Below are 20,124 nucleotides of genomic sequence, written 5' to 3'. Positions count from 1 at the left end.
CCGCTTAGGAAGTTGTAGACGATGGGGTTGGCGGCGCTGTTGGCGTAGATTAGCCAGTGAGAGAAGGTGAACCAGGCGTAGACGGTTTCTCTGTCGTTGGTGTTTTTAAAGGTCCCGAAAACCCTGCAATGAAAGTCGGACATAACAGCCCGAACATCAGCTCCAATTTCCATCAGTATTTTTATTTGTTTGTTTGTTTGTTGCACGGATGTTGATATCCATGCTGCACTTTTGTACACAATAAAAAAAATTGTAGCATGCCAAGAACGGACTCGAGCCAAGAATAGCACAATGCCCCGTCTGAAGAGTCTGAAGTGTGCGGTCCTGTGAGTGTGTGAGTGTGTGTTCTGACGGTGAGGTTGGACGAGGTCATCAGCACCTTTTCATCATGTTGAGCACACTGATTGGCAGGTAGCAGAGGGCGAAGACGAACAGCACCACAATCAGCATGCGAGCCGTTTTCCTCCGGGCTCGGACCTGCTTGACCTCGGCACACACGGACACGGTCCTCACCCTGGCCGGCTCGCCTGGGGCAGGGGCCCGGGGCCCGCACTGGAACGAGTGCCACTTCCTCTGCATCGCCGACGCGCCGCCTGGGATCTGGGGTTGGGTTTCGGTTAAAGGCAAAGGGAGAACGCGTCAGGCATCACGAGAGGCTCGTGGCAGAGCGGGCGAATTCCGGCATTGGGAACAGGGGAGGTTTGTCCATGCATGCAGGCGTTGTCGTTGCACCCACACACCTGTTGGCACCACAGCTTGTGGCATATCTGGATGTAGGCCAGAACCATGAAACACAGCGGTGCAAAGTAGGTGACGATGAAGAAGCAGGTATGGTACACCTTGGGGTAGATCTCCTCTGTCAAAAGAACAATTCAGGAAGGTTTCTTTAGTCGATGGTTGACTGGTGCCAGACGGCCTTACAAGCTGTCACACTGGAGGACAAGTTCAAACTAATGAAATAATGAAGAAATGAATTACAGAGATACACAACCAATCATGCTAATGACATAATATTACCAATTCTGCCTATCAGGGAATTACTCTGCCACTGCTATTGGCAAGAAATCAGATTGGAAAATGCTGGCTACACAATGTAATAATTAAAATGATCATATTGCCTGCTCTAGCCTGTTCTTTTTATTGATGACATTATCTATGTTACACTGTTACTCCCATGTCTCGAGAACATAATTATTTACTTGTAATTTGTTTTATTTTGTTGCTGTGATATCATCATTTTACAATTCCTATAATAACCCAGCGCGTTCTGAGTAGTTTATATTCGTTCCCATTGGTGTGCCACTCAGATTTCCTCGGGTGATTATGATTAATCGGGTAAGCTGGTTTCATCCTACATTTTCCTAGGGTGTTTAATCAAGTAAGCTGACTTCATCCTAAAATTTGTGCAAGAAGCAGAGCAGCATCCAAAACCTCATTTTACTTCGACCACGAAATATCATCCGAAAACCCTGATTAAGTCTACTTAATCTTTCAACACACAACACTAATCCCCTCCCGAGGTCCACCGAGCGATCATCAAGAGCCGGCCACGCACCTTTCCAGTGCTCGTCACACACCGTGAACAGGCTGGTCTTGTTGGTGAGCTCCGGGAGTAAACTGGTGCACTCCATGACGATTGCCTGAGGTACCATGATGGTGCAGGACACCAGCCAGATGAGCACAATGCTCTTGCGCGCACGCTTCGCCGTGCTCTTGAACATCAGAGGGTGGCAGATGGCGTACCAGCGGTCCTGGGCGATGCAGCTCAGGGTCAGGACAGAGACGGACACGGAGATGGTCTGGAGGTTACAGACGGAACACACCCCATGGATTGGGTTAGTCCCTACTGGGGTTAGTCTAGTCCGCTCGAGAGCGGAAGAGGTTATGTGCTTGTTGTGGTTCGTGGTCAGGCATAGTGCTTGCCTGGATTATTGCTGAGTGGAATATGTGTGGTTTGGTTTTGATTCTTATCTTCCAGACAAAATCCAGTCTAATGTTTTCACTTACACTTCAATTACAATCAAGGATTAGTGTTACATCAGGCAACGCCGTTTAGCTTCTTTTACGAATAATCATTAAATGATTGCAGATGATTTTATCAGTGACTCATTGGGAATTAGATCATTAAAAAGCAGGTTGGTGTTAGGTCCTCTTGCATGATGCCTATAGTCTCTCTTACATTGAGTATCGATCTTAGAACCTTTCCCCTGGGAGTGGAATATCCTATAGCCATTATATTACTCCCTATCGTGTATTACAGAGGAAGGAAACTGAATATGTAACTCCAGGTAAAAAAAGTCCACAGTTGGAGAACACATATTCAAGGCAGTGTAATGGAACTGTGTTGTCACAGTTTACACATAATAATGATGTGGGTCTGTCCTTGTAACATTATTTCCATTGGCAAATGGAACCAAGGATTTAGTGGATATGCTTTTACCGGTGTGTAGAAACACACAAATCAGACTCACACGTCACACTGGACATTATACTTTTGAGGATGTCGCAAAAACCCAAATTCAAAACTGCATTAATATTGTTTCTGGAATTTAATGCATTTGCAAGTCAAATGTAACATTAACAGCTGGACCAAATTGTGGATTTGATCTCTGAGGGGGTTGATTTGACACAGAGGCTTCTGCTGGCTGTATATATATATATATATATATATATATATATATATATGGGCATATGTGATTTGGATGTGAAAAATGAGGGACATTAGATAACAGTGTGAAAAATCCATTTTCATTTCACGCTGTCTTTTAAAAAGCTTTGGCTGTCATGAGGCTTCATTACTACCATTGCTCTATTGCAGCGCAGGGGTGTGGAATCAATAGATCAGCGCTGTTGATGCTTCTTTATTGGAGAGACAGCCCAAAGCACAGATGATTAAAAGACTCAGCCTGTCCGGCTGGAGCGCTTTCCCCTGGTCGTGTGTTGGACTCCAGCCCGCCTCAATGAACCGACTGCAGAGCACCAAACAAGTGCCAGAAGTTTATCTACCAGTGCCTATTGCCTAAAAAAACATCGGGAAAGACCTTTTATCCGTTGTTTAAAGTCCCTGAATTGTGATTACATTCCCTGCTCTATTGCATTTCAATGCTGGTGCCTTTTTCGCCACAATGCTTCAGTATTATCAGTAGGTCAGCATTTAAAATAGTGCAGTCTTGGTTTTACAACCAATCCATGGAATAATGTATGATTGGTATTAAATGCTTTTGTTTCCTTAGAGTTTTTATAAGGAAATGGTAACCTTCAGGTTGGTTTTATTCATGATGAATTTATTTGAATAACTGTATCCTGTCCATGACCATTTAAAACAGTTCAAGAAAAGGCTCTTTAAGGAACAGCTCCACAGTAGCTCAAGGTCCTCTTGGCTGTATTGATTGGCAGGGATGGGATGGCCAAAGCCCCCATCAAGATAAGACGTGACTAAACTATCTCTATATCCCCATAAAGAAACTGTGGGACCCTACATTGCTTGTGTCCCCAACGCCAGACACGAAATCAAACGTACACCCTTGTTTGCTTGTGTTTTCCCGCTTTCAAAATGTGAGGATCTAAACTTGTGGTTGTAACCCGCTAATCAATTCTTCCTGATTCAATGTTTGTTGATTACAAACACTCTCCACCGCCATTGTTAGGTTGGGCTGATATTGGCAGGCCTGCCTGAGTGCTCCCGACTGATTTGCCAGACGCTTGTTAACTTAAGAGTGAACCGAAAGCGAAATCAATGCAATTGTGAGGCTTTCCGTTGCACTTAGGCCTGCAGAATCATACATATTGCCTCTTCTGATTTCCCCACCTGTGTGTGCGTGCACGTGTGTGCGTGTGTGTGTGTGTGTGTGTGTGTGTGCGCGTGTGTGTGTGTGTGTGTGTGTGTTTGTGTGTGTGTGTGCGTGCATGCGCTGCCTTGACCTTATCACCTCCCTCAAACCGCATGCCGTTATTGTTATCAATAAAGTATGCTTAAGGCTGTGAAGCAAATGACAAATGACAAGGCCAGCATACGTTGAGCCGCTCACGTTCCCTTGGACGCCAGTCACAACCCTTTGAAGAGCTCAGATATGGATCATCCTTTGAAATAGAACCACAACTAGGAATGCCAGCGTTTGATTATAGTCATTTTTCTACTTACTGTATTTGGTAATGGTCCATTTAAACAGAGGAATGGTCATATAGTCATTTTTCTACTTAATGTTTATGGTAATGGTCCTTTTAAACAGAGGAATGAAAAAAAAAATAGGAGAGGCCAAATACTTTCCTTTCACGTGACGAGCTTGATTTATATAACGCACTGAACCAGTGAGAGGGGGGCAGCTTCAGGTGTCTATATTACATTATTCATGAGGCTAATTCAGCTGGCTGACCTAAATGCGGCGTAATATAGAAACTGCAGAACCTGACCTATTGAAATGAATGAGTCGAATGTGAAGTTATGAATGCAGCCCACCAAAATATCATCATCTTACCTGAAGGTAAGGCACGATTTTGCAGAGCGTGCTTCCAAAGAACCATGTTTCGGTGATGTCAACGACCAGGCTCGCGGGAAGACACGTGAGGGTGACCAACACGTCGGCGAAGGACAGGTTGACAATGAAGTAATTGGTCACCGTCCGCATGTGCCGGTTCTTCACCACAGCAAAGCAAACTGAAAGTAATGGACAGCAATATGGTGAGTGTCCTTCACTCCTACACATCAACTAATTGCGGTGTGTGCCCTTTAAAGCCTTTTGAACTGCAGGGTCTCTGTGCCTGAAAGGCAGGGTCACGTCAATTCATTAGGCGGCACGTTGCATTGCTTGATTATTTCAGTGGTTCAGCGTGTTGAACACAGTGAGTTGATTGCATTCTCTCTATGCAGTTTTAATACAACGGGTCTTGCCCTAGTAAGATGGGAACCATTCATTCATTATTTCAGTGATTCAGTATTTGGAGCACAGCGAGTTAATGGCATTCTCTCAATGCAGTTTAAACACAACAGGGATTGTAAAATGGCAATCTTTTTTCTATGGTTATACTCTAGGTATACATTATAGAAGATAAGATATATTATTGTATATATATACACATATATATATATATATATATATATATATATATATATATATATATATATATATATATATATATATATATATACACAACAGCATTGACCAGAATAGATCACTAATAGCCGATTAGATTATTATGCAAAAGTACGATTTTATTCTGATTATTCTAATAGTTATTTTAATATTGGAGTACGGTTATACATGTAATGCTAGAATATGGCATTAATGGCATTTAAAGCGCGGTTCCATTAGATGAGTAGGCTATTTGACATTTAAATTGGCTTCAGAGGAATGTGTCTATTGCAGACACTTTCCTTTGAAGCGACCGCAGTAGCTGTCAATCCAATCCGCACATTTAAATAAAACATAAATCGTAAAGAGAAAAAGTAAATTAAACAACAATGAACTATACCACAGATCATCAAATCATCAAACAACATGGTAGGTTTGTCGAAATACAATTAAAACAAAGAGTCGTCCAAATAAGTATTCATTTAAATACTACGATTCAAACAGTACAACTTACCTAATGAATTTCCAATAAGTGAAACGAAGAACACAATAATGTATCCTGCGATGAGCACCCATTCATACTGCTTGGGTTGTAGGTACTCCCTCCAGATGTACTTCACAAGTTCATCATCCTCATCCACCGCTATAGCGGGACGACGCAGTTGTTCCACTTCACTGCTGTTATTCATATGGGCGGCAGAAGGGCGGCAATCTCCACACTTCGAAATCACAGTGATCCCAGATCCAGACATCTGGTGACGGAAACAAGCCTGATGTGTCCCCCCGCTGCGCCAAACCCGGAGCTCCGAGAGTAGGTGATGCTGAAGACAGTCACAAGGATTCCTTGCACCTTGTGGCGAAGCGCTGCCGGCTCGGCAATGCACAGCGTCAAAGTGACGCAAAATAAACTAGCCAATCTCGCTACGCCCCCCCCCCCCCCCCCCCCCCAACACACACACACACACACACACACACACACACACACACACACACACACACACACACACACACACACACACACACACACACACACACACACACACACACACACACATACACACACTTTTCACTAGGGCCTACACATTGCATACACAGCTGACCAAGAAAATGAAGCTGTAGTCATCATGAGCAGGTTAGGATGCGTTCCGATCGGCGGTGAGAAAAAGACGCTCTCGCGTTTCAGGGGAACATCTCTGACAGCTTCTTCAAAGACCCCTCTCCGCGCTGTCCCGGATAAATCCACACTTTAGCAGCACTTGCCTTAATGCCTTGTCTTTTTTTAAGAGCGTTTTGGATGATCTCTTCAGACAAAAGTTAAAAATAGACATGCCGCAGTTTAAATCGTCATGTTTAAAGAATAGAAGTGTTTCTGAAAGTTGCTAATGTAACTTGTAACTATCTATCAGTGGCACCGTATCTACTGATTTATATTTTGGCACTGGGATGGATAGTCTTCTAGTTTATTTGTTTAGCAGTGACGTGAGGGTCCGAATTACCTGCCGATTGGCTGGTAATTCGGACCCTCACGTCACTGCGTCTCACAAGCGTCTCTCCCCTCTCGATACCTCTCGGGGATCCAGCTGATTCGTTGAGCTGTTAATTGCGCTTTAAACACGTGACTCTCTGGACCCCGTCCTGCCACGCATGGATGGCTCGAAAAGTGACTTTTTGAATTTCACCAGTAACATGGAACAAATTGCTGCGCATCGGCGCTCGTCTTCATTTATCACATCATGATTTCCTCTGAGGTTCCACACTGAAGAGAGTGTATTAAAACCATAGAGGAACATCACGACCATGTAGGCCTGCACATAACGGCATTAATGCTTTCTTAACGTCACTTTCTCACATGTTAAATGATGAATAAAATATGGCCATCAAGGTAAATAAGGTTGTTTGGTGTTTAAGGACTTCTTCAGTATTTTTAGGTTAATTGTCAACATTGTATCCAGATGTAGAACAGCTGGGATTGGTGTTCGAGTCAGCTCTTCTCGCGCTGTCGGCGGGTTTCAAAACTGGGCAGTTTGCGAGCAATTGACCTCCTTTATGTCTGAATGAGTGTTTTCCGGCTCCAAAAGCTCTATCTTGGTTTGTCCAACACATGTAAGCGCATACAAACTGCCCTGGCTAGGTAGTTTTCTCAAATAGTTTAAATTCTGTGTTTACAAGCCACTGCACATGCTCAGACTTAGAGACTGAGGCGGCCAGTTGGAATTATGTGCGAAGATAGTGGCGGCATTTAGGGCAGTGAGATAATTATGAATTCTGAGTGCGAGCAGCATTTCAATAAATTGGGAAGTTAAGTGTGTGTGTGTGTGTGTGTGTGGGGGGGGGGGGGGGGGGGGCTTATAACTGATTGGAATTCCCTTCTTAATCAAAAGGCAGTGCCACGGCATTTAACATTCAATAACTGTAAGTGCTTGCCTCCCAGTCTCTAAGTTTGTGAGCAAGCACAGTGGCAACTAAACACAGAATCGAAACGTATTTGTTAGTTTGTGACCTAGTACTTCAGGAAGCTTCCTATCAAGGGCCGATAGCATGCGCTAACCTGAGTGAGAGTAAACAAGTCACAGCTATCGGGGCTGCTACCACACCAGGAATGTAACTTATGTCAATTGATGGCCTACCCCACAAGGGGAGTTGGGCTGAAACAAAGATATGGCTGATTAACGTCTCAACACGTCAACAACAAACCTGTGGTCGTCACAAACCAAACAAACCAGATCCTTTAAATGCTGAAGATGTGTACAGACAATGCAATACTTTGATTTATACCACAGCGTTGTTAAATACTGGATCCTGATCGGTCATGAATCAGATTTCTGCCACATGGTACATGATAGGAGGTGGTTTGTATTTATGTTTTCTCCTGACATAATGTCTGTGAACCTTATAGTCTGGGCACCGCTGAGAGGTCTGAGTGTATTTTATTGATTGAGACATCTGGGTTATAAACCTGTCAGATGTCTGCTTGTATTTTTCTGGTGGCATCAATCATTCTATTTGGCTCACCTGGCCGAATATATTTGTTTAAATATTTGCCTGATCGATATATAAATATATATCTAAGTAAAGCAAACATGAATATATAACATTCAATATGCATGCACACACGCACACACGCGCGCGCACACACACACACACACACACACACACACACACACACACACACACACACACACACACACACACACACACACACACACACACACACACACACACACACCAGACACACACGCACGCACACACAAACACAATACTGAAGAAACTTGACTGACTTACTGTGTTTGACTCCCATCATGGAAGGAAGTTAATCAGTTTGAGTCCTTATGTCTTAACAAATCAAACTGGATTCAACTCATGAGTTTGGTCACAAGGTACACACTATTGTCTTATTTTAATGCCAGTAAGTCTTATTTTAATGCCAACATACTATAGTTCTTCTGTATGTTATTCATGAAAACCAGTGGCGGTCTGGACCATTTGATCTGGGGGGCCGGGCTGGGGTCAGTGGTTCTATCCCAGTTTCTATCCATCAGTTGTTCTTTGGCTGACACTTCTTGAGAACTAGGGTCAATTCTGTCATAAACAGGGTGAATGGCAATGTTCACCCATCCGTTTATACAGGTAGGAACCAGGTCTAATGTACCATCACAGGCAGGGTGTTCAGAGAGACTTTCTCAGACAGGCATTTAGAACTTGATTGAGGATTGATTAAAAAGTCATATATTTCCTCCGGTTCGTTTCTTTATTTCCTTATGGATTGAAACTATTAGGAAACAAGATATTTCCTAATTGCAAAGAACATTGGTAGTCATTATACGTCTTGTATCTTCATTTGCAAAACAATGATGATACAATACCCTCCCCCCTTCTCGAACCACCTGGATGTCCTGAGCCCACTTATGATACAATGATAACATGCTAACAATATTTGCAGTGGAAAAGGTCAACATAATGAACTACTGTTTCTATGAGTTGGCTAATTATATGTTGCTCTTGATTACATGGTATTAGTGTCGTCTAATAGAGACAGCCAAGAAATGGTCAGTGAAACAAAACAGGTTTTAAAAGACTGAAACTTTAATAAGTCACATTCATGGTGGTCATTCTGTCTGGAATGCATTGCTGCTAAGGGATCAATAAAAGCTAATGCTGCAAAAATATTCTGCATATAAAGACCATTGTGAAAACACGAAAAAAATTGAAAAGAAATAGTCCAAAACACGTCAACATCATTATCTTTTTTACTTTTCAATTGCTTTATTTTATCATACCACTGGGGACAATAGCTTATTAAGCAAGCAAGCTTATTTATATCTTAAATAACCTTTCTATATGAAACTAAACATATTGAAAGTATGTATATCCAAATGCACCTTTAGAGTAAACACACACAACATTAACACTGTTGATAAAATCTCAAAACGCTAAACACCTTAAGCACTCAGATGTGCAATTTAATCTAATCTCTTCTGATGGAGGAAATTGAAACAGCTATACCGAAAATACGAAAATCACCCTTGTTCAAATGCTTCATGTCGGCCAACCCATGTTACTTATTTCTTGTTGATCAAACTACCCATCTTTTGAATGAATTTACCCAGTTTATTTTCATGGTGACCGTGGGAAGTACGACTATGGTGATGTTCAGTCAACATGGGACCCTTCCTCGACGACGAGCCCTTGTCTCTTTCCATGGACGGCGCACTAGCTGATCCTGATTGGTCATGTGAAGAGTAATTTCTCTCAGGAGCCCGGTGTGACTCAATTCTGCTTTTCAGATGGTCTTCGAAAACCGCATCGTCGTGTGCGCTCCCTGTTTCGTAGCAGGCCCTAAGCCTTGCTTCAGATAGCATGTTCTGCTGGTGCATCGTCGATGACAAAGGGTTGGTTGGAGAGGTTTGCCGATGCTCCTCCACGTTAAACCGAGGATTTGACGGCTTACCGCAGGACTGTGTCAGCCGGCTCTTGGGGTTGTCTGGAGAGGTCCTGTGATGGTGAAATGCAACACGCTGAGGATCTCGACCGAGGACGATTTGAGAGCGCTGTTCTTCGTCCTCGGCCGTTAAAGTGTCTGTGCTGTTACCTGATTTCAAACTGAGTTGTTCGATGCTTTGCGAATAGTGGGCTTCTTTTTTCTCCGGTATGTTGAGCAAAGACCTAATCTTCATGGTGCTCTTTTTCAGAAAATGCTTCTGGTTCTTCTCTGTGGATATAAATGGTGCCCCCTTGCTTTCTCCATCAAGTGCGGCCTCAGATACAGTTCTAGATGGTGGCTCCTGCCACAAAGGATGTTTCTGAATGTCCACAAAGTTCTTGACGTCATAATGAGAAACTGAGCGTTGGTCCTCATTCAGACTTGACCCATAATGACCATAATGCGCAGGGACCCTTTCTGGGCCTCTCTCCATGTGCCTTCCATACATGTGACCCGGGGATTCATAGGAACTTCTGAACTCACTGTTCCTGGGGTCGGCAACACTGTGTCTTTTATCCCAGTTGTCTGTCGAAATGTCTGGGAGTTTCCTCCCATTGGCTCTCCCAAGGCTTGCGTAGATGGAATTCTGCGAAATCTTGTCTGTGTTATAGCTAGCGTTATCCCTGGTGTTATCCAACTTCTGTAGGCTTTGCCTTTTAAATTCCTCAAAGTTTCGCCTTCTGTCGTCCTCTTCTGTTCCCCATTGCATCGAAGAGTAGTGCGGCGCAGGGCTCAGGTTGCCAGAGAGATTAGTCGACGAGTTATTTACATAATGGTGATTCTCCGAATGTTCTGGAATCGTGGAGTTAAAAACCAGGGAGGACCGCCTCCTCGAGTGCAGCACAGAGCCCGGTCTAGTATCAGTTGTTTCGTACTGGTCCAAAGTATCAGTAAAGGAAGTGTCAGGGTGTTTGAGGTACGATTCTATCCTCCACGTTCTCATGAAGGACTTTGAGGTGTTCTCCAGAGAGGGCATGTATTCTTGCACAGAAAGGAGATGCTTGTCATTGCCGTTGTGTGACGGACGCACGTTCTGGCCTCTGGACATTTGTTGCATCTGGGAGAAGTCGTCCATCACGGGGTGGTTGCTCCTGTCGAGAGGGGAGCATGTGTCCCGATGGATGTTCCAGTTGCTGGCCCCGTGCCCCTGGTTCTGTGGAATCTGAGGGCTGTTGTGTCTGTCCCCAGCAGCGTAGCTGTGTCTTTTGAGGAAATTTGACATCTCCACTGGGTTCAATTGGGGCGTGTGGTTAAAGCCCCCCCACTTGTAGTCCTTCAACGGCGCGTGTTCGATCGGCTCTTCATAAATCTTCTCTTCGGGAAGTTTCCTGCTGACCTGCCTCTCCGTCTGAGATTTCATATGGGTCGCGTCAAGAGTGTGCCTCAAGTGGTTCTTGCGTTCAAACATGTTGCTTGGGCTTGTGATGTACGACGTCATCATGGGCCTGCCGTTCGCCACGTCTTTGGGCGCACAGGGCGTACGTACCGGGTACAGAACCTCTGGGACGGTGGACCGGGCGTAGAGCGTCCGAAACTCCTCGTCGTATGACTTCACCAAGTGGCCGGTGATGACTTGCACCATACTGAGGTTGATCTTCTCGAAGGACCACATCAAGCTATGGATAAACATAAAGGACCATCAGTGGGTTGTCATGAGTGCATTAGGATAAGCAATCATCCATATCAAAGGGGTGCTCTGACTTATTTGTTGAGAAATGCTATTGCACGGTGAGCGTCAAATTATATGGTGAATCATTGATGCAACCCACATACCAAGGTTTTTTTTTTTAAAAGGTGTACCTTTACCTTAATTACTTACTTTTAGAACATTCTTTTTTATTTGTAAAGGTGAAGGAGATCTATCATTACACACACCTGTATGAGCCATAGATTGCTGTTTTGCAGTCAAAGAGGAGGAAATTCTGCTTCATTGCTCCGTGAAACTTAGCTCCTGACTGAGTGATGTATTCATGTCCTCTCACCGTGCGTACTCTCATGTTCTGCGGTATGGAAGAAAAAGAAAATATCAAGTGAGTATGTGCATAAAATATGTCACTATTTTGTCATCAGAAGCCTACAACATAAACAGAGATTAGGAATAACTATCATATGTATATAATGTCCGGTAATTCTCAAAAATAGTTGATTGAACTACTCAACATTGATTCACAAGGTGTGTTAGATTCGCTAAACAGCCAGGTAGTAATTACCACCCAGTTAAAACGAGAGACTAGACTGGAAGTCTTTTTCCACTCTGAGCGGATACTCTTTAAGAAATATTCACTCTCTCTCAATCGCTGTGTGAAAAGAGAACAAGGAGTAAACCCACTCAATATCATATTCAATTATCATTGTGGATTTTATCTTAAAATCCTTTTCCTTTTGAAATGCTGTTCTGAATTTGAATTGGGAAGATATCAAACACATCAACGAAGCACATGAATAATCAGTAAAAGTAATATACTTGTACGTACTCTAAGCTGTGGAATTTTTATATCTTGACTTTCAGCCATTGCGAGGAAACTTTTGAGATTGAGATCATCCAGAAGCACATAAACAGGAACACCTCTCCCCGCTGCATCCACCGTCTCTTTGAATATATCTATATCAGTAAACATATCCATCACAATCGCAATGACCTGCAAAGGGAGAGAATGCATTTTAGAGGACAGATTTTGTGTCATTTACCATTGGATGTATACACTACATATTCGTGAGAGGTAGAACAGGATTCCTTCCTTACATAAAATACAAGCTGCAACAAGATCGGAGGTAATCCAGAATAACGAACACGTTAAGAATAAAAGATTGTTTTCATTGTTCAAATGTACGTTGACATCAGTACAACAATACAATGACGCACTGAATATTTACTCAGATAATAGACTCCAAACGACACAACCATAACTAGACATTAGTTGAAATAATTACTATATAAATGTTATAAAAGGAGTGTTAAGGTGTGTTTGCAGAAACGCCCAAAAGTGGGTTCAACATTGTTTCCCAAGCCAGTCATAATAATTAATAAAAGAATGTCTGTTCAACCTGCTAAGCTGGGCACGACTGTCTGAGACATCATCCGACGAGCTGTGGGCCCAAATCAGAGAATGATATTGTCGGGGATTTGTTTGGACAGACTCCACTGAGGCATGTTTCTACTGCCACTGCACACATAAATCCCACGACGTCAAGTTGCTAAACCAGTTTGTGACGCTTGAAACCCACCCAATCACTCCTTTAAACTGGAGGAGGAGCAGAACAAATGTAATGCAAGACCGCCTCAGAGGAAAAAGGTCTAGTGACGCATCGTGTAAGAGGCGGGGGGGGAGCCCCTGGATCAATGTGTCAGCAGCGGGTCGGGGGGGGGGGGGGGGGGGGGGGGGGCGCGGTCACCTGTCTGGCGTCCTGGATGTGTTTGCGTACGACCTCCTTGATGGGGGGGTTGTTCTGTCGCGGCGGGTGGTGCAGCAGATCCACACTCGTCTGCAGCCGCTCGTGCATCACCTCTGGCCATCCCAGCTCCAGGTCCGGGGTCGCCACGTCCGATTGCATGGGCCAGTAGGTCCCGGAGGAGGAGTGGCCGTCGGACGGCACTTGATGGACGTCTTCGGCCTGGGGGGCCACCGGGGGCCTCTGCACGTGTGCGGTGATGAAGAGAAGCTCCTCCTCTGAGAGGAAGCTCCCCACGCGTTCCCCTTTGAGGAACTCCAGGTACGTGTCCCTGCCGCCGCTCAGCAGCTGGTCGATGGCCAGGCGGTACGCCTCCTTGTAGACGGGCGTGATGAGGTCCTCGGCTCGGAACTCGCCCTTCAGAGAGGACAGGTTGGACAGGTGCTGGGAAGTCATCATGACGCGAGTACCGGGAGCTGATGAGCCAGAAGGAGTTAAACAGTATATAATGAGGAGTCATATATAACCAAGTTTTTACAACGCATGAGCCGACGAGGAGATTTTTATCTCTTGCTAATGATGAGGCATATGTGACCGTGATACGATGATAACACGCATACAATATTTGCCGAGGAGAAGGTGTTTGCTTTTCCTGGAACATATTGTACAATATGGTTTCATTATGTCGTAGCTAGAACGGACCACCACTTAAATATACTCAAACACAGTATTACAAGACACAGATGAATGCAAACTTCATCTGTGAATCATACTTCAAATCACCCATAGTGTATCCACATTTTGTTGAAAACCTATGGTATTACATTTTGCCATTATAGGGCCGATAACGGCAACATTGAATAAGGCAGGTTTGTATTCAGGGGATTATAAATGTATCTTTTACCCATTACAGGGTGTGTGTTTATGAGTTTAAATGTTCTGTTATCTCCGAAAGCCTAAGGCATTAAGAGGCATTGTTGTGTTTTGGAACACATAGAGGTTTGTCTATAACGCAGACAAAGCTGTCCCAGTTACTTTATTTATGTAAAGTTGTGTTTGAAATACAATAAAACCACTGCCAAACCTATAACACTATTGTACACTGCTATTTCTGAGACTGACAATGTGTTGCTACGGTCTAATCTGTGATTCATTTATTCATCAACTTTTATTCTTTACTTTCAGGACATTAACGTTTGAAAGGAATGCTATGAACCTGTTAACATGTTTATATATCACCAAAACCAAATACATTTGAAGTGGAGTAATAATTTGCTTTACAGCGGTAACTTACATGATTGTGAACTATGCAAAACTCCTCTTGAAGGCTCCTAAAGTATCCCATTGAAACAGAGTCCACACATTCTTTATACACGCTACAATGACAGGTTGAAGCTGCGTTTAAAATAAAAGTAGGAAGTGTCTCGACATGAGTAGCTTCTATCGGTTGAGGGTGTGGGTTCTAGTTCGGACATGCAAATAGCTCTTGAAACTTGCTCACTGGCAGCCATAAACCTGTTTGACATATCTAGCCACACCCATTCTCCACCCACCACCTGTGTGTGTGTGTGTGTATGTGCTTGTGTGTGTGTGTGTGTGTTTGTGTGTGTGTGTGTGTGTGTGTGTGTGTGTGTGTGTGTGTGTGTGTGTGTGTGTGTGTGTGTGTGTGTGTGTGTGTGTGTGTGTGTTTGTGTGTGTGTGTGTGTGTGTGTGTGTGTGTGTGTTTTCCAAGTGTCTAATCTCGGTTCAAAGTTCACCACCAGAATGAAAGAAGAAAAAAGGAAACAAAGAAAGCTGTAATTATGAATTGAGTTCCTATTTAGCTGCAGAGCAGTTAGGCGTTTAGGATTAGGGTTTGAGTGTCACTGTGGCCACCAATGCTTGAAATGTATGTCTTAAGAAGATTTTCATAAATGTGTCATCCAAATGGCACACATTTATATAATTACTTGAGTGCAATAGAGCTGCACATTGCTATGTAATATGGTACCATCTGTAAAAATGGAATTCCCTTTTAAAGAAGTCTTAACAGCACCCTACTTATTCCAACCAGTTATTTGTGTTTTCATGTCAGCCTATTCAGACCTTAGAAAACCTACACTCCTCTGTGTTAAGCTTGGGGCTGAAGAGTAAATAGGGGTGAGATTCTGTACAGCTTAGCAACAATTGCCCTTACAGAGCTCCTGTATCAGAAGAATGATCAGCATGTTAAAAGGAATTATAATAACAACAATACCAAATCTGTTATTTGATAATACTGATAATAATACATTTAAAAAGTAATTGCAAAATATATATAAACAACGCAGTAATGTAGTTTAATACAAATAAAAATATATATATATTAAAAGCCTGAGAACCAAATAATCAAAATGACATTAAATGAGAAAAAGATAAAGGATAAACGAAAAGAACCGACCTTGAAGCAAGACTTTAATTTATTTGAAGTTGTTTGCTGCTTGCATGCTGCTAGACTTATCTGCTCCGGCAGAACATTCCAGAGACTAGGCATCCGGATGGCTCAGAATGACTGTGTTCTTGATGTTTATCATGATATTGTTTATTAAACCCAGAAAGTTGGCTGGGGAACTGGTCGGCCTTAGCGTTATACCATTCAGAAAACAGATACTTAAAGGTCAATAACGGTCTGGGTGTTCAAACAATATCAATCGTCTCTCCTGGCTTTACTAAAACATTCGTTACCAGTATAAGTTTTATAATAATAATTCTTGCTTCGAATTTTCCACAGAGCATTAAGCCTATGCCTGCGTGCCAAATCGCGAAAAAATAAAAGTTGCCTTTTGGAATCAATTTGGATATGTCAGTACGGAGGTGGACAATATTAAAGTGAATCACCATAAAAGTTATTAACAGGATGATTTATCACAATTTTGCTATATGGACATCATTTGATTTGTTGCAGGGTGACACCAGGCTGCATGTTTAAGGCTCCAATGAAGAATGGACGTAGAATTTTTCTTTGGGCGGCAGTATCTCCTGAGGCATTACAGGTTGTCTGGTATGCTCCCTGGCTCCACCCAGCTGAGTCCCGATGTGCAAGGCACCTTACCTTGACTGCTCCAGACTGCTTGACGCGCTGTCTTTTGTCTTGCATAGCTGCACCACCATCGGTGTATGAATGTATGTATGAATAGGTGAATGTGAAGCAATAATTGCCTCCCTGTTGTCATTTCCATTTCAACATGCTCCATTTCGTTCTCCTGTGCTTTCTCCGGGGAAAGAATTGGGGCTGTGTCAAAGCGCAGATTCAATATGATAGGAGGCCTACCAATAGGAGCTTGGGGTACACCATATCATCTGAAGGATGGAAGAAGAACACTTGATGCTTGAGCAATCTTTTTCTTAGGTAGCCCAGTGTTATTTAAGACGGATAATGCAGGTTTCAAAATGTGGACTTCGGGGGTAAGATTCCAAGTTAAAAAATAGTTCTAGGAATATGTCTTCTATTTTTGTTTTTCCATTTTCTCCCAGCTCCCTTGCAATCCCTATTCAAAGCCTGAGTGGAGACATATAGTGAAGGTTGAGCACTTCCAGTAGCTTTATAATATTTTGTTGTGGGCATCATAAACAGATATTAGATAAACAAATGTGATCGAAAGAAAAAAACCTGCTCCTCTCCTCTCTGTGAGAAAAACCCCTCACAAACACACACAAACAGACACATACAAACACCCGATGTTTACCTGCACACATACACACACCCATAGACAGATTCACATATCTCACATGCGCACACACACACACACACACACACACACACACACACACACACACACACACAGTCTCAATACTGTCATTAGGAAGTGTGAATTCAAATCCACGTTTGCTTCAATAACAGGTTAGCCTTTTCTGTGAGGATAACAATTATTAATATCACAATTATAGGGCAGAGTAATAACTCTAGGTCTCCAGGATTACAAAATCCTTCCATTTCAGCCAAAGGTTCAATCCCACTCCTACACACGCCCCAATCAGTGTGACACATGATTACGTAACAATGAGTGTGTCCATCATGTTTCATGTGAAAGAAAAAAGGGAACCGTGTTGAATTATTATGAGTAGAATCAGAAAACCTGCATAGAGGAGGAACGAGAGGAGTAAGAGAGTGAGATGAGAAGGATAGGAACTAGCAGTCAGGAGTCACAGGCATTTCTTTCTTTGCTGTGTGGTCACATAGGAAACAGTTCCACATCCTATGCTCCACTGGCTGATCGCTCCCATAACCCATAGGCGATTGACATTGATATATACAGGCTTGCCATTTCTACCTTTGATCCTGCAAGTCCATGCCCGGCCACATAGTCTCGAAGACGTCATCTGATATAAATGAATATTTCCTGTTTTCGCTTCGACTTGCTCCATTGTAGCTCCGCACTGCAATATGCCAAGTTGTAAACTTATGTTAAGCTGTGGTTTAGGTTTGTAAGTTACCCACAATGTCATGTGTGACAGCCAGTCAATAGGACATCCAGAGGGTGATGTATAGCAGTGAGGAGATGTGCACATTGAAAGCCTCAAAGGGAATGAATGAGAATGTTTTGCAGTTATCCTGTGTGATCATTAATCACATAGGTATTTATAAGACACTATCGATCCATCTATCAAACTAATGTGTAGGGCTCAATCGCAGTAGCGCTTACCAGTCTTTAATCATTTCCCTCCATATAGAAGGTAATTGTGTTTAGTCTTGCCTTTCGGTGGGTTCCTGTTTGTAACAGTATACGCCCAATGAGATAAAGACAGGATATTTAATTGCACCCTTCTTTCTGCTTGTCATTCGTCAGCATTCTCTGGGAGGACCATCCAAAGGAGTCTTGTGTAATTTGGAATTACAAGAAGATTACAAAAGCTTCCTTTGGATGTTACGGTAAGGTCTGTGATTTCTCTGCGGTTCCTCAGCCAAACTTGGCATGACTTCAACACTTGCATAATGACATTGTACGGACGGCCAGGCAGATGTTGCACAACCTTGATCACTGTCCTTTCAGCGTTGACCAGGGAGCTGAGTCCGAAGTTAAAGCCAGGGAAGGCAATTTGGAGAATCCCGCCAGCGTAAGCTCGATTTTAAAAGTATCCATGCAAGAAATTACAAAAAACTCCCTTCAGGCTGCCTGCAAAGCAACTCCCCCCAAAATAGCCATGACTAGCCCGCTTTGTGGAAGGCTCCAGTCAGGCGCAATGAGCATAAGGACAGAATGCAAGCAGGTAGGGATAGGTAGGTTGACTGCAGGTTGGCCATCCAGTCATTTCATTCACGCTGAATGAAATGATCAGAGCATTTGATTGATCATGTTGGCGTGAGAAATTCAACAAAACTTTACCAAAAATGCATCTAAAATAAACTGCCTTCCCAAGCTTTAAGAGAAGATAAGCACTTGATCGTTTCCTGAAAATGACTGTCTTGTCCTCTTGCAGCCACTGATGATTGTTGATGTGTCAACGTTCTCTGGGAAACCCAAGCCCTACGGTGGTCTCGCATCGCCCACAACGAGTCTCACATGTCTGAGCAGGCACTGCAGTCGTTTCTTGCTTTTCATTTAATGATCAAATTGTTTGATTAGTATTCCCAATTTGATCTTGTATCTGTAAAGTTTAAGATGAGTCACTAAAATTTGCGAGGATTGTCTGCTGAACAGGAATACCAGTATTATCACTAAGAGACCTATTCGGAATATGGTCAATGCTTTTGTCTCCAGACATCTTCGTGTAACTGTACCTGTCTTGTGCGTAACGGGGCAGGATGTGCTGCCACTGGGCAACATTTGAAAGTGTATTTAAAACGCCCTCCCTCTGATTTGTAAATGTTCCACAGCGTATATTATAACAGTGAGATGACTCACCTCTATCCCCCAGAGATGTGGAGCAGAGCATTTAAGCCCAAGGAGCACATAATGGCCGATGTTCTGATTGTCGAAGGTGACCTTTGCACGACTTCACGGTTCCTCCACTGCGCCTGTAGGTTGCTGAGCTCAGGCAGGAGTTGAAGTTCAGGGAACATGTTTTGAGGCCCTGTAGCGCTATACCAGCTGTGGCAGCCGTCCTACACAGCGGACGCTTTATGGTTGAAAGGACGGTGATTGAATATCTTTGACTGAAAATGGCAGCTTTGATAGCGTCTTTAAGTAACAGTTATTCAACGGTAGCATTGTGACCTAATTTCACCCGAATTAGAAACACATAAATTCCATTAGTCATATACTTTATTCTTTATTTATTCTTTATTCAGATCCCCATTAGCTTCCACAGCTGCTGTCGCTATCCTTCCTGGGGTGCACATAAAATAAATAACAATACACAGACATATAAACATATACAGTACAAAACCTATCTACATCACAAAAGTCTGAAACACTGTATATACATTGAACAAACATCAATAACCTCTCAGTAAAAAGATCAAGTCCATTGCAGGAGAAAAGTGAGTTTTAAAACTGACAATATGCAATCTATGATAATTTTTCATCTTTATAAGTTCAGCAAGTATGGAGAGTCAATCCTGTTGTGTTGATACCCTCAGCATGTTTCTGTGATTTTTTAAATCTATATTTACCCTTGATGCTTCTTATGTTAAAAGGTAAGGAATTCCACTGACTGAAGGCTCTGTAAATGACTGCTTTGTTCAGTTGATTTGTTTTGGGCTTTGGGAGGTCAAAACAGCCTTTC

The 20,124-nt window shown here is 43.0% G+C and overlaps 2 protein-coding genes across 3 annotated transcripts in view; both read right to left on the bottom strand.

Annotated features, from left to right (window-relative positions):
* Positions 1 to 5,821, bottom strand: part of hcrtr2 (hypocretin (orexin) receptor 2) — a gene marked incomplete at both ends in the record, with an annotated part of 6,147 nt that extends 326 nt beyond the window's left edge. Inside the window, 6 exons of the mRNA XM_079759019.1 lie at positions 2 to 123; positions 380 to 600; positions 741 to 856; positions 1,556 to 1,799; positions 4,476 to 4,654; positions 5,584 to 5,821. Coding sequence (XP_079615145.1) covers positions 2 to 123; positions 380 to 600; positions 741 to 856; positions 1,556 to 1,799; positions 4,476 to 4,654; positions 5,584 to 5,821 — 1,120 coding nt within the window. The remainder of the gene's footprint in view (position 1; positions 124 to 379; positions 601 to 740; positions 857 to 1,555; positions 1,800 to 4,475; positions 4,655 to 5,583) is intronic.
* A 3,346-nt stretch (positions 5,822 to 9,167) lies between these two features.
* fam83b (family with sequence similarity 83 member B) lies at positions 9,168 to 15,941 on the bottom strand. 2 transcript variants are annotated; one of them, XM_079758707.1, is made up of 5 exons: positions 15,860 to 15,941; positions 13,444 to 13,916; positions 12,525 to 12,689; positions 11,926 to 12,050; positions 9,168 to 11,666 (listed from the first exon to the last, which is right to left on the bottom strand). In XM_079758707.1, exons 2-5 carry the CDS (start codon positions 13,897 to 13,899, stop codon positions 9,629 to 9,631), a joined length of 2,784 nt encoding a protein of 927 aa, XP_079614833.1. In that variant the 5' UTR covers positions 13,900 to 13,916; positions 15,860 to 15,941; the 3' UTR covers positions 9,168 to 9,628. The 2 variants fall into 2 exon arrangements, with proteins under 2 accessions (XP_079614833.1, XP_079614832.1); XM_079758706.1 differs by lacking the exon at positions 15,860 to 15,941 and adding an exon at positions 14,735 to 15,100.
* Between the last annotated feature and the right edge of the window lie 4,183 nt (positions 15,942 to 20,124).

Source organism: Pollachius pollachius (assembly GCF_949987615.1).
Source record: "Pollachius pollachius genome assembly, chromosome: 2".
In the NCBI taxonomy this organism is placed as follows: domain Eukaryota; kingdom Metazoa; phylum Chordata; class Actinopteri; order Gadiformes; family Gadidae; genus Pollachius; species Pollachius pollachius.
This window is presented reverse-complemented; position numbering and strand designations above follow the sequence as displayed.